Raw genomic sequence first — 15193 nt, 5'->3', positions numbered from 1 at the left:
ACCTTGCAAAAAATTCTTCGACAATCGATCGAATGAACATGTATCTTATCTTAGTTTGACTCTACTTTCTATCCTATGACTAGATGCAACTTAGCTTTCTACCATAGCGCAGTGCTCCACCCTTATTATAGCCCAGTATACCTATGGTTTGTCGTACCGACCCGAATCAGATGGTATGGAACGTATGGTACCATACCGGTTTAGTACCATACCCAATATGGGAGGCATACTGACATTCAGTATGCCGAAAAGATTCCATATTGTATTGTACCAATGCAGTGCTAGTGTGGCACCGGTATACGGCCCGGTACCGAGACGACGAATCTTAGCTGTACCCTTGTCATAGTTCGGCGTTATATCTTTCTACTTTATCTCAGGGCTACACTTTTTGTCTACCTTTGACTGATCATGTGATGGTGAAAAATCTTCTTGAAGTTTAAGACACTTAGGCCCACACTACTTTTTATCCTTCCTTCAATCCCTGTTATTATCTTTTAGGCTGATCAGACATCGATGGCACATCCCTGCACACCAACCTCATTGCTGTTGAAGACTTGGTCCCGTTCTCTGCCAGCCAACCGAGTTTTTTGGGATCTCAAGATTCCTGGTACTCATCCGAACGGAATGAAAAAGTGCCAACATGTCTTTTGTAGCACGTCTTGTGGGATATGGTGTAATCATCGTTGCATTGCTTCCGATGGAAGCAATGGGATAACCACATAGCCACCATCAGATCATTTGAAAAAAAATCAAGAAAACAGCTGCAGAAAAATAGTCGTTGTGTTAAGACTACAATTGGAGCAATTACAGCTACCCTGACTTCAATGCTGGAATAGGCAAATAAACTTGTCTCCGTGATCGAGAGCCGACGTGTCAAGCCACAATACGTTCCAGCAAGTCCTGTAGCGAAGATGATCAAACTCATCTTTGTGATGGACAAATAGGTTTATCAACCCGCGCATGGAGGCGCTTGGGTCTATGAACCCAAGTTGGAAATTTCGGCTTATCATGAGATAACGGTCGAAATAAATATCATAGAGCCTTTGGAATCCATTAACCGAGATAACATGGAAGCCACACCAAAAAAGTTGCAGCAGTCCGAACTATTAAAAATTCTTTTGGTCAACACCTAGCCAAAATTTGAAACTATAAGCAAGCTATATAAGATCACCGATAAGTTGGTAAATATTTGCCAACATTAGTTCCGGATCATTTGCTTTAGAGGTAAGTGCAACCGAGTGAGAATGTAAAAGATTGTGCGAAAGTAGATTTTGTATGTACGAAATTTCTTTTTATGTTAGCATAGAATTTTATTTGCGTTTTTTGTTTGGAGGTGATTATTTTTATCTAGATCTTGTTCTGTTATTGCTGAATTATTAGCAACGAATTGCTGATATCATACTCAGATATGTGAAAAAGGAAAAGTTTGATGTAAGATTCTCCATTACCCAAGACGAGCAAAAGCTGCAACACGAGTACCGAAAATACAATATATCACCAGCAAAGAAAATGGAAAAAAAAGAAGGCATAGACGAATCCTCCACTTAGCAGAACAACTCCAAGACCTTCTCCATTCACTCACCCTATCCTGCAACTGGAACACTGACTTGAAAATGTTCCGATCACACATCACCGGCGGCGAGGTGACATCGTCTCTCATCGCCACATTCATTGTATCTCGAATGGCATCTTAGTATTCCTTCCCATTTTTCCAATGCATCACCAGTGCCTCGCTCAATCTTAGCACCAGAAAGCTCACCACCACCTGGTCGATGCAGACATAGATCCCGTCGTTCAGGAACCGGTGGCAGGTGACGAAGGGCACATGATGTCGAGTCAGAGAGCTCAGCGATTGCCATGCGAACGAGCGCAACATGGACTCTTAGGAAGTTGAAATGCATGAGGTCCCAAACATAGCTGATCATGGATCGGGCTTGGGTATAAAAAATATCAAATTTTATATAAGCCCAGCCCGCAGCCCGATTAAAAATGAATAGAGTCTAGGCCCGAAGCAAAATCCATGATCAACTCTAGTCCTGAAGGAGTCGTAAGGAGTCCACCGGTGGGCAGCGGCGAGGCTCAGGGCGATGGCAAGGTGGTAGCCTTCGAAGCCTAGAGGAGGGGAGGTGGAGTTTGTCTCCGAGAGAACTCGGGGAACGGGGTAGGGTGATACTTCTCCGGCGGTGGCAGATTTGCCGGACACCAAGGCTGATTCTCCTTCCATAGAAGGGGCTTCAAGCATAACTAATCAATAATGGCGACTGTTGGGAATCGTAAAGGCGGAGAGATGCCGTTCCACATCTAAAAAAAAAAAAGTTGGGCATAACTTTCTTTTATATATATCTTAGGTGGAGATGCTGTTACACATAAAAATAAAGAAACGTTGAGGCATAACTTTACTTTCTTCTATATATATCTTGCTTTTCCATTCTGAAATTAGAGATTGACCAACAGTTATTCAATCAAAGGCCAACATTTTTAGTGGACCCATCAATCTCCAACTTGACAGAAATTATACTTTCCAACAAACTATAAAATTAAGATTGCAAATGGGTCTAATTGATCCGTTACGCATTCCGACCTAACTCTTTAGACCCAATCCGACCTGATTTAAATGACCCACAGGGCCGGGTCGGGTTCTAAAATTAAATCCATTCCATTTTTCAGATCGGATCTGGATTTACTAAATTCTGACCCGACCCGACCCGACCCGTTTGATTTTTTGAGCAATTTTGAATTATCTACCCTACAACTCGACCCAAACCCGATACACAATTAGGGCCCGCAGGGGTGCTTAAGGATTCTAATTCTCTATTCCTCTAATCTTTTTTTGTGTTTGAGGATGAGAGGAATGGAAGAGACTGCTGCCGAATGGCATAGATTTTATATTAAGACTTAGGTTGGTTATATTAAATAAGAACAATGTTTCTCTAAGAAGAAAGTTTAGACTAATGAAGGCAAAATAGAGTATAAATTTTTCATATAGAAGAAGATGGGTTCATGATGAGTCCTTTGTAGCTGTTAAACCTTGTCATGTATCATCATCAAAACTATATTCCTCATCTTGGCCCATGCATGCTTTTCTAATAGTATATTTAGAAAAAATACTAGTAAATATATTCCAACAAATTTAGGAGATATCACTGCTAAGTAAAAAGGATTAGTATAGATGCAATTCTTTTCTACTCAAAAACAAAGTATTGCATACATGAGCAGAATTTTTTTTTGTAGCTAATAAGGTTGGGCTTATCATTTTTAGGTTAGTTTTTAATGGCATCAATCCTTGATGCTTAGGTACTTTCACTTGTATGGCCTTGCATAACCTGTTTTCTGTGGTTCACTGACTTTTAAAAAAAACTAAGGATAGGGAATGATAAATACAGGGATCCGACCCAAACCCAGACCTAACTCGGACTCGACCTAGATTTAAAATTTTTGGGTTAGGATCGGGTTATACATAGACCCGACCTGACCTGAACGATCCGCTAGGTTAGAAATTTTAGTCGTGAACCAGACCCAATTCGACCCGATCTTTTATTTGTTTGGGTTTAAGTCCAACATTAGAACCCGAATAAGGAACCGAATTGGGTCGGTGTCACTCATAGCTCGGTCCGACCTGGGCCATATACACCCGTATATAAAATTGAGTTGGCAATGTGTTGTGTTAGATTACCTCACTTATAAACATATTATAGAAATTCAGATTTTTAGTGGCAAACTTTTAGTGACGAAATGTAAGTCTGATCACTAGAAGCTTCATATTTAGCAATGAAAATGAGTAGTCATGCTAAATCATTTTGGTCAATATCGTTAATGATGAAATGAGATATCGTCACAAAATGTTGATCACTTGTGACTATTTTCCAATTTGTTACAAAGAAATTGTCACCAGATGGAATTATAATCTTGGCGCTAAAATGATTTTAGTCAACTCACTAACAATGATTTTATACTTCATCATTAAAACTTATATTTTTAGTAATGATATTTTAAAATGGTCTCTATCTTTTAATGGAAAACTTATAAAGTGGTTATTAAAAATCTGTCTCTAGTAACGATACATTATATTTTCACAATTTTGGTTCCAAAATCAATGTTGGTCAACGTACTATCGATGATTTTATGCTTCATTTTAAAAAAAATTATGTTTTTAGTGATAATATTTTAAAATGATCACCATAGGTATATAACTCTTAATGACAAGCTGATAAAGTAGTCATTAAAATCTATCTTTAGCAACAATATAGTATATTGTCATAATTTTTTGCACCAAAATTGATGTTGGCTAGTACACTAATGATGATTTTATGATTCACCACTCGAAAGTATATGTTTAGTGGCGACATTTTAAAATTGTTATGATGGATATATACCAGTAATAACGAGTTTATTGAGTGATCATTAAAAATTTGTCTTTAATGACGATATATTATGTCATCACTAAAACTGACACAACATTAGGGTATAGCCAATAGGTACTATGACCAACTCGATTATATCAAGCATCACACGAACCAGTGGATTCATAGGCAAAAACCTCAATAAGCAAATATTTGATTTATTTCTATTCCATGAGTGGATCATATGAGCAAACGGAATAGATTTTCTTATGAATTTTCATTGCGGACAATATTGAATTTTAGCTAGGTTTCCATAACTCCAACATATTTTCTTATTGTCGAGTCTTATTTTGAGTACGATTATATACCTAGAATAATTCCCGAATTAAAGTGCAACCTCAATTCCCGTGAATTTATTTAAGAAGACCCAATTGAATGCTTGTCCTTTAACTTGAGACTGATCCAATTGAATGTTTGTCAAAACTGTGCAAGAATATTTGCTCTATCTCTGTTTATCCTCTAATCCTCCTTGGAAATTTATAGCGGACTCTCCATTCCCCTAATTCTCTAGCCTTCTGTCAGATGACCTTAAACATTAGTTCAAAAACACCCTAAATTTTCCCTGTGGCAAAAATGCTGCTAGGAGAATGCCCTTCTAACCTCATAATGTAGTAATGCATTCATTTAGAGATGTGACCATCATCAAAAAATCCTTAGAATTGCAAGTATCTTGCTGTAAAAGAAATGCACAAATGAAGGACTGTATTCAAGAACTGGGTTACGCTTGCCCTAATTCCTTTCTCCAAAAAAAAAAAAAAGAGTATTGTATTCAAGGAGTAAAACGTACATTCCTAATACTAAGCAGAGAAGAATGTTGCAACTCTATTGCATGAATCAGAAATTCTATTAAGGGCTGGATATGGAAGAAGATTTCAGCCATGGAGCCCAGCTTCATGGTCTCCATCCTTCCTTTTCCTTCTTATAATTTGAAGTTTTAATTTTTGTCAGGAATGTTATCTCATTCTAAGTTCAGTAGGGGAGGAGATAGAAGGAATAAAAACGGAGAGGAAAAGAGTAATATGTGCATTGGTGAATGAAGAAAGGTTACCTGATCAACGTCGCCTTCGGAGAGATCCGACGAGAGGCAGTGCCGTTCCCCGAGAATCGTCGCCCGACTAATGGGGCTAGAGGTGCTTCCGGACGCCGGAGGCGGCGGCGGGGTGTCGGAGTTGGGGCGATCTCCCAAGAGGGCCACCGGACTCCGCGATCTCCGGCAAGGAGTTCTTCCGGCCGGATTTCAAGGAGTTTTGGCCTCGAGAGGCGAAGCTCGACGCGCCGCCGAGAACTCCCCTTCCGCCACTCCAGCGGAGGAGCTTCTTCGACGCCCGGGACTTCTCCCCGGAGCCGCCGAAGCGGACGGGATCTCTCCACGGCGAGTTCGAGCGGTGCCCCTGGATGCGAGGCATTGGATACCGTGTCATATAGCTGTCAGAATTACACCATACTTTTGTGTTCTATGAATTAGAGGTTGATAAATGATTGCTCAAAGGAAAGTTTGACATTTTTGTCGCTGTCGGTCTCCAGCTTGACCCAGATTATTTCTCCAAGAAACTGATCGATTGAAGTTGGCCATCTGTTAACTTAGAATACCAAGAAACTTAGATTTCCAAGAAACTGATCAACTTCCAAGATTTTTTTTTTGACATTATGTGACAGTTGTTATCATAAAATAATAGCTAAATAATATTACTGAGAAACATCTGATGCTAACCGGATAATATCAGTTAGCTGGAAACATACGATGCCTATATATATTCTAATATTAAACCCGATTTTTCAAGTAGCTGTCCATTTATGAGTTTTCAGTCAATTATCTACAGTGATATTCCCCACTGCAGTGCTGCAACAATTGCTGCCTATAGTATATATTTTTTGTTTGGTCAAGTTCCTTCCTCAGTATAAATAAAAAGGATTACACCTTTTACTGGTTGGTGTATTTATTAAACTAGTCCTGAGAATCAAAATCTTCAGCTAAGAGTTGAGGGTCACAACATTCTATACCATTTATCTACCTAATAAAGATCAGAAAGTATTAGAGACTCTTGTAGTGCTTATAAATTCTTAAGCTATCCATCTAAATGCCCAAGTTTTTCTAGAAAGGATCTTAACAAAAGGACTCATTCCAACATGTGAAGGAGAGAAGCCATACCATTTGGAAAGATTAGGAGATTAATTGGTTCAAGGATCTGAAAGTGTTCTAGGGAATGTGCACTTATATCAAGGCGAAGGGTTGGATTTTCATCAAAAACAAATTCTCAGCCTTAGGCTTGATTTCTTTTTAATTTTTTGAATTTCTAGCCTAGACAGTGATTACCTATTCTCTGTTACCTCATTCATCTGACTGACATCTTTATTCACATAGAAACATCCTAACATTCTTCCTCTTTCCACATCTCCTGCCAATGACATGAGTAGCTTAAAGTTCACAGTCATAGGACATCTAAACTTCACCAAGTCCAGCAATAGGAGCTTTCCCTCCAGCTGAAGAAACTAACAAATGCATGCAAATCATAGGGAAAAAGCCATGAAAGATATCAAAAGCAATGCATCTTTCACTCAGCATCTTTACAGCTTCATTGTCTGGTATCAGAGGTGCTTTACCAAACAGTTCTCTCCACAGAAGACCCCTATCCATTTAAATTTTGCCATCAAGTTATAGCTAGGAGCGCATGGGATGTGGGTCACTCGCAGTCAAAAGAAACCATAAGGAGGCAGTAATTGTTATTTAATTATAAACAGTATCAAACAAGTCGCCACCCACATCAGTGAAATGATCAAAGTCACTGATACCACCAGAAAGAAATGGCCTTCTAAATCTAATATAACTGGGCCTGAAACCACATATTAGTTCTTTAACAGTTCAGGCTGAGCTCTTTCACAACCACTCACTGACATGTCAAGCAGACATATCATAATGGTTTTTAGACATACTTGCAGACAGTTAGTCAGAACATGCACCATTTGTAGACAGCCAGGAATTTATTTAGAAAGACTCAGAAGAAAATCTCAGTATCAGAATACCTAATCCAGGCTTCCTATAATATTTTCAGATCCAGAGACCTGCAGGGCCAGCTAATGGGAAGATTTTCCTTGAAGGTGAATTCATTTGACAATTACCTTTTAGGAGGCCACCACTGGCAGATCATAACCAAACACCTTCCCCTTTCTACATGGCCTCAGTGTTCAAAGTCACAGCCACCCTTGCATTCTTTTGAGATTCTCTCCACCTCTGTGTTTCCTCCTCATCTTTCAACTCACAGTATGCCCACCATCCTCTCTCTCACCCCCAAGCTTCCGAAAAATGGGCCAAATACCTTTCTCCTTGATCCTCATCTCCCTGCTTGTAACACTTCCCGTCTATCATACAACAGCACATCAAGAATGCTCAAACCTTAACACAGTTCCTCACCAGGTCAGAGCTGGCTACTGGTTCTCCCACACCAACCGCTACTCACCGGTTTACAACATTAACACCTCCTTCTACACTCACCTCTACTACTACTCCCTTTCTCTTGATGACGTCCATTCTCAGGTTGCACTCCCACCCAATGACCAACTTCCCCTCTTAGCCACTTTCTCCGCCACCCTTAAGGCTCAAAACCCATCCCTCAAGACGATTTTGTCCATTTCCACAGACGATCGCCACCAAACCAATGTCTCCAGTGCTGCTTTCTCCTCCATGGTAGGAAATCAAACTCTCCGAATGTCGTTCATCAATTCCGCCATAGAATTAGCCAGGAACCATGCATTTGATGGGTTGGACTTGGCATGGCAGTTTCCATCCTCATCTTCTGACATGACCAGCCTTGGGATATTGCTTGCTGAATGGAGAGCCCGCATAAATGAGGAAGCAAAGAATTCATCTTCCACTCTCCTGCTGACGGCCACAGCGTACTTCTCAAACCACCTGTTCGATGGGCCTGTGGACAACCTTGACTACCCGATAGATTCCATCTCAGACAATCTCGATTGGGCCAATGTTCTCTGCTTTGGTTACCACAAGAACAGTGATCTCACAGCTCTTGATGCTCCACTCTATGACAAGGCCTCCCACTTCTCTACAAGTTATGGCATTACTTCATGGCTGGTTGCAGGAATCCCTGCATGCAAGCTGGTAATGGGTGTCCCTTTATATGGAAGATCTTGGATTCTCAAGAACAAAATGAAGAACGAGCTAGGTGCACCAGTCGTGGCCATGGGACCTAGGCAAAAGATGAGCAACCAGACCGGGCTGATGGCCTACTCCGAGATCAAAGAGATCTTGAAGGATCCCAACATTGTCTTTGTATATGACAATCAGACAGTATCTGCATATTTCCATTCTGGAGATCTGTGGGTCAGCTTTGACAGTATAGAAGTGGTGGAGGTGAAGATAGAGTTTGCCCTGCAGAAAAGGTTGCTTGGCTATTTCCTCTGGCCAATCAGTTTTGATGATTCAAATTATACAGTATCCAAACAAGGTGAGTATTAATTTAACTCCTACCAAGAAGAGATTCCTTACATTTTCTTCTCTATTTGGGTACTGACCTGATAATTAATGCAGCTTCAGAAGTATGGCTCCGCAATCATGATTCTCCATATGATGAGGATGAAAATGGCTTTGAACAGGCACCATCACCAGCTCAGCCACCATCACCAGCTCAGCTACCATCACAAGATCATGCTCTGACCCCATCAGCAGCCTTCTCTGGATCAAGGACTCACAAATTACATCTGGATCTGTATATTTTGTTGTTTCTTCTCTTTTATTTATCAACAATTTAAGAACCTCAGAAGTGTGAAACAACGCCCTCCTGCAAAATTTTTTATCATTGATATCTTGATATCACATAATTGTTGAATAGAGAAATGTAGTCTGCATACAATATCAGCAGAAGACATGCTATCACTGAAGTTGAAAGCTGGATGACTGCATTAGTGGATGTGCAAAGTATGCACCAAACATCAAGGCTGTAATTGTTAAATAGGGTAATCGAATAAATTCCTTGTAATAATCTTTGGGCAATTTTGACATCCATCAAGGATTGCTGAAAAAGGATTCTACTATAGAGGCCAACGGGGTCGCAGACTGGGCGAAGGAGCATGCGAAGGAACAAGGCTTACATTAGCATCCTTGGTGGAAAGTATCTATATTACAGCAAGCAACCAACAAGGCTTGTGCCATCTAATTTATGTCAAACTAATGAAAGATTTTCTCTGTATCATGTCTATATAACAAATCTTCGATAAACAGACTGGTGATTCTCCGGATTCCAGTTTCACATAGATGCATTGGCTTATCAACAACTGCAACTTCTAACAGATTAAAGGTGGAAGGATAGAGAAAGAAGGATATGAAGGATGAAGCCCACACAAGCTCATGGGTTCCAGAGATGTTCTGGACCTGCCACAGCTGAGTACCATCATATCGGTGAATGATGAAGTAAACCTAAAAGACAACTATCCTTGGTTATAAATCAGAAACAACAAAGGTTAATAGAATTGACAAATCTAGAGAGGGATCCCAGGTAAAGTGTTTCTTTTTTCTTAAAACAAGCAACTCCAGTAGTTCACATGATTATGAAAATAAAATAAGAGCAATGAGGCAACTCACAATAGTTCTGACCGCAGAATCCTTGCCGATTGGAGCTTCGTCAGAGGCCGTATCAAAGCTTCCGCCTCTCCAATCGACGTGCCTCTGGCGCGAATTCTACCAACAAACCGAAGAAACGTCGATGGTTCCGGATCCAGCGAAGTCCTCCAAAGATTCGGGTTTTGAAGCGGTTTTGGGGAGGCGAGTAGGGCTGGAAGTGGGCCGGGACGGGCCGGGCTGAATAGTTTTACAGAAATTCAGCCCGAGCCCGGCCCGAGCCCAATTGGGCCAGCCCGGCCCGATCACGAGCCCGGCCCGAGCTCATTTGGTTCCCATAAAGCATTTAGTTTAACATCAAAAAATAAATTTTGTCTCATTTACATGCGGTCAACCTATTGGTTCATGGCATACTTTTTTGAATTTTGGGAACAATTTACAACAAGCTTCCAACATGCTGTCAACCCTCTATAATTTGTACAAAATGCTTGAAAATAAAATTACCTTATGCCACTGCTCCATGGGAGACTGGGAGTAGAGAAGAACTCTTGTTTTAGGAAAGAGATAGCGAGTGGATTTTAATAGCTTGAAAAGGAAAGACAAACTACATGATGTTATCTAAAAGGAAAAAAAGAAAAAATAGCTTCAAATATGACATGAAGCTTCCAATATGACGTGCATATAAGAATCATCTATTTATCAGGGTCTCTATTACATTATCAAGCAATGATCAATATAAGAAAATAAGTAGCAAGCAAGCAAATATAAATCAACTTAATCAATAAACATACAATACTACATTGTCTGATGGCTTCTTCATATCGATTTAGCCTAATTAAGCACGGAGCCATGTTAAGATGGCATAGATTTTTCAAGAATATAATAACATTTTTATTCACAACAAACATTGGAAATACTATAAGCTAGTAGAAATGCAATAACTAAACAAAATATTTTCAGCAAATAGTTTCTTCCATCTTCATTCATCCATTGTCGTGAATACCTATATTTTAAATAAAGTAATAATTAGAACATGAACAACATTAAATATGAAAACTTGTAACTTGATATAGATAAAAAAATAATAAAGATTATTACTAAATACCCATGTTCCATATTCATTGCTTTGCTGGTTTGCCCACTCCAAGGTGTCGTCATCTACATTCAACGTTACAGAACTCGAGCAATTTGTAACTGTTAACACACAAATCAATCATAAATGTTTAAATTATAAGTACAATAAGCAAATAAAAAGTATTAGATAATTTAAAAGATTTATATACCTTCATCATATTGTTCACGAAGCCAATCTTGGGTACAAACTAAGACTTCTATAATAGATGGGTTCAAAGAGCTTCGATACTGATCCACAACTCTACCACCAGTGCTGAATGCCGACTCAGATGAAACAGTGGAGACTGGAATAGCTAAAACATCTCGAGCCATTCTTGATAGTATAGGATAGACTGCTGCATTGCTCTTCCACCAAGACAAGATGTCAAACTCCTTATTCTCCAAATCAGGAAGCACATCATCATCCAAATAATTATCTAGCTCGGATCTCTTTGGGCGTTTTGAAGAACTCTGACTTCTAAATTGAGCAAAATTCACACCAAATTTTTTTTTGGAAGAAACTGAACTTGTGTCACCTTGTCCACCAAAATTAGATGTTCGCTCACTTGAACTCATAGAGGGCTGCATTCTTGTTGCATCTACATACTCATTATACAATTTAAAAAGACAAGCACAAATATCATCAATCTTTTTCTTGCACTCCTCCAACTCAAATGCCTTTTGATAACAAAACTCTACAAATATCAACTTTGATTTGAGATCCAAAATAGAAGCAATTACCAAAAAATTATTGCACTGAGACCAATATTTGTTAAACTTCTTTAGCATCTCATTTGTTAATTGCTTCACTATTTTATCAGTATCGATACTTTCATCCATCAACAAAGCCCTAATTCCCCATACTTCTTTTAGGTATAAATTGGATGTGGGATACTTACAACTAGAAAATACTTTAGTGGCATCAAGAAAGGCTTCTAAGAATTTAAGAATTATAGAAGCCTTTTTCCATTCATCATTGGTGGGGCATACACATGAATGTTCAGTTGCATATCTAATAAGAGCATCTTTATAACCAAGTGCATCATGCAACATTTCATAAGTAGAATTCCACCTTGTAGGAACATCCAAAGTGAGTCCTTTTCTAGCAGGAAGTCTCATATGTTGTACAATTTCATTAAATGCTTGCATTCGAGATGGGGATGCAGAGACATATCTAACAATTTCTCTTATACATTCAATAATTTCATGAATGATTTTCATTCCATCCTGAACCATAATATTTAATATATGTGCACAACATCTAATATACCTGTACTCCCCACTAAACAACATTGCATAACAAAAGTGATCTTGGAGCATTCTCATTACAGCATCATTTGTAGTGCAATTATCCAAAGTAACAGCACATATTTTACAATCCAATTCCCATTCAACAAGACATTTTCTTATAGCATTTTCAATTGCAAAGCTGGTGTGAGGGTATGGAAGTTTCTTAAAACTAATAATCTTCTTATGTAGAATAAAATCAGAATCAATATAATGTGCTATGAAAGAAATGTAACCAGTTTTCTGATTTGATATCCAAATATCAGTAGTGAAACTAACCCAAGAACTTAGGTTCTTGAATACATCATGCAATTTTTTTCTCTCTTCTTGATACAAAGCCATACAATCATTTTTACAGTCTTACGACCCATAATTTTGAATAATGGCTGAAGAGATCTCATAAAATCCAAAAAAACAGTGTGCTCAACAATACGAAATGGAAGCTCAGCACATATGATAAATTTTGCAAGAATTTTTCTACTCTCTTCTTGATTGAATTTGAAAGACTTTATCGGATCTTTTGAACTTGGTACTAAGAACAACTGATTTGTCGGATTCTTTTGATACTTCTTGCAAATATTTTCAAGATGGCGTTTTAGATAACTCGTTCCTCCTTTAGTGCTCTCACTTAAAACTTTTTTACAATATTTGTACTTAGCTATTGATCCTTCAGAATTTTTTTCCTCGATAAAGTGATTCCATATCCAAGATCTTTTTCTAGAAGATTTGTCACAATCATTTTCACCAGTATCTTCATTTCTATCATCCTCATTCCTTAAATCTTCAACAATCTCATTTTCACCCATTTTAGAATGAGACATTAGTAAAAATAATCTACTCAAATAACCACATAAATATCACAAATTTAACCTATAGCATCAGCATGAAAGTTATTCCAAACCTTTTCATAACTATGAGATGATATGGAAGCACTTACAAAAGTTTCATTTTACAGAGGATTTTCATTTAAGATACTTGTAAAAAATATAAAACAAAGGAATGATATATTCCCATGCAATTGCAGGTACAATTTCAATTTTTGGATTCCACTGTTCCAGCCTTTTCACAACAACCTGCATATAAAATTGTCAAAAAAAAAAAAACACCTCTGCCATATTTTTGTTTGGTGCAACAGTGCTCTGTTTTCATGTGTTTGGTGCAGCGGTGCTCTATTCTTCTTGTTTTCCCAAACCAAAAACATGATCCCGATTGTGACTTGTGGGGGTACTACTAAGAAGATTTTGGCCCTCAAACAGAAAGGTCTCTTTGGGGCATCGGAAAAATGGACTGAACAGAAAGGTACCTTTCATTGGGGCATCAGAGAAATGGACCAAACAGAAAGGTCTCTTTCGTTGGGGCATCGGAGAAATGGACCAAATGGAATGGTCTCTTTCGTTCGGGAACAACCAGACAAGAAGTGGAAAGAAGATTCCTACAAGAAAAGGGAAGAAAGGTGAGGAGGAAAAGATCATTCGTACCTCAAAACCTTTTCTGCTCTTCACAACTTCACCGAGTGCTCCGCTTCACGACGATAGGGTGGTCGGGACTCCTCTTCACCACTTCGCTAAGCTTGGATGGTCGACAACAACGACTGGCAACCAGTGATGAGCCGACAAGGAGAAGCGGAGAAATCCTAGCTCCATGCCTCCACCGCTCCGCGCCTCTGCAAATCCCAACCAGCATCGGCCCTCGGGCAACAACTGGGTTTAAAAAATAAAACTCATTCGGGCTGGAAGTGGGCTCGAGCTTGGGCTGAGCCCGGGCCGGGCCAATGAGATGCCCGAGCCTGGCCCGAAATAGAAATGGGCTTAATTATTCAGTCTGAGCCAGCCTGCAATGCATTGGGCCTCGCCCATAGCCCAGCCCGAGCCCTCTTCCAGCCCTAGAGGCGAGGGAAGGGGGAAAGGGAGGAGGTGGCTGCACTGTTCGAAACAGGAGCGACCCAATGTATCTAGAGATTGGCCGTTTTATTTTGATGCTGTAATTTTTCTTTCTTTTTTTAATTTTATCTTTGAGGCTTTTTTTACGGTGGACTTTCTTTGAGCCGGGACCTTAGGCGACCGCCTCAATCGCCTAAGAATTGGGCCATTCCTACTCGAAAGGATATGGAGGAAGGCAATCTTAACAGGTGTGCGAACTAGGAAGAGAAAACGACGGACAGGAATGTAAAATTTATCCTCCATATTTTTGAACCCATTTTAAAATTTTATTACCTAAGCATATCCCAAATTCAATTAAAAATTTGCCAAAAAATTTTAAACCCATTCCATCAAAAAATGATAAATCTGTCGATCTCCGAACCTCCTGATTAACTTTTATCCAGATCGGATTATTCGAGCTGGATCGAATATCTAACTCGAAGTTACAAGAAAAAAATAAAAAGGAAGAGGGGAGAGATAGAGAGAAAACTTTTGCATAATAACCTGAATATAACAATATCAAGTTTAAATCAAGAATATAACTAATAATACATTTAACTAAATTCAATAATATATGGCATAGTTTAGATGTTTTTTAGGTTTGGAGTTCAAGTCCCTTCACCCCTCTCTTGCATATTATAAATTGTTATAATACTATATATATATATATATATATATATATATATATATATATATATATATATATATATATATATATATATATATAATTGGGTTCGGGTAGCAAGTATCCGATGGTCGAATTCTAAACTTATTCCAAATCTTGACAGATTTTAATTTTAAATTACAAACTCTTCCTATACCTTATAGAATTTTGCTAACCAAATCCTATTAGGATTTGCGACGGGTAGATTATGCGAAAAAATCTATCCGACTGCCATCCCTAT

General features: G+C 38.8%; 1 protein-coding gene and 1 pseudogene across 1 annotated transcript; one reads left to right on the top strand and one right to left on the bottom strand.

The window, feature by feature from the left end:
* The first annotated feature begins 6595 nt into the window (after positions 1-6595).
* LOC103697692 (class V chitinase-like) lies at positions 6596-10189 on the top strand. Its single transcript, XM_039117253.3, has 2 exons — positions 6596-8860; positions 8944-10189. Exons 1-2 carry the CDS (start codon positions 7702-7704, stop codon positions 9162-9164), a joined length of 1380 nt encoding a protein of 459 aa, XP_038973181.3. The 5' UTR covers positions 6596-7701; the 3' UTR covers positions 9165-10189.
* A 759-nt stretch (positions 10190-10948) lies between these two features.
* On the bottom strand, positions 10949-13175 carry LOC149753612 (zinc finger BED domain-containing protein RICESLEEPER 2-like; annotated as a pseudogene).
* Between the last annotated feature and the right edge of the window lie 2018 nt (positions 13176-15193).

The sequence above is a fragment of the Phoenix dactylifera genome, chromosome 4 (assembly GCF_051530095.1).
Source record: "Phoenix dactylifera cultivar Ajwa chromosome 4, Ajwa_hap1_PhDact_Kaust_v1.1, whole genome shotgun sequence".
Taxonomy (NCBI): domain Eukaryota; kingdom Viridiplantae; phylum Streptophyta; class Magnoliopsida; order Arecales; family Arecaceae; genus Phoenix; species Phoenix dactylifera.
The sequence above is the reverse complement of the archived record's forward strand: the minus strand, read 5'-3'. Positions and strand labels throughout refer to the sequence as shown.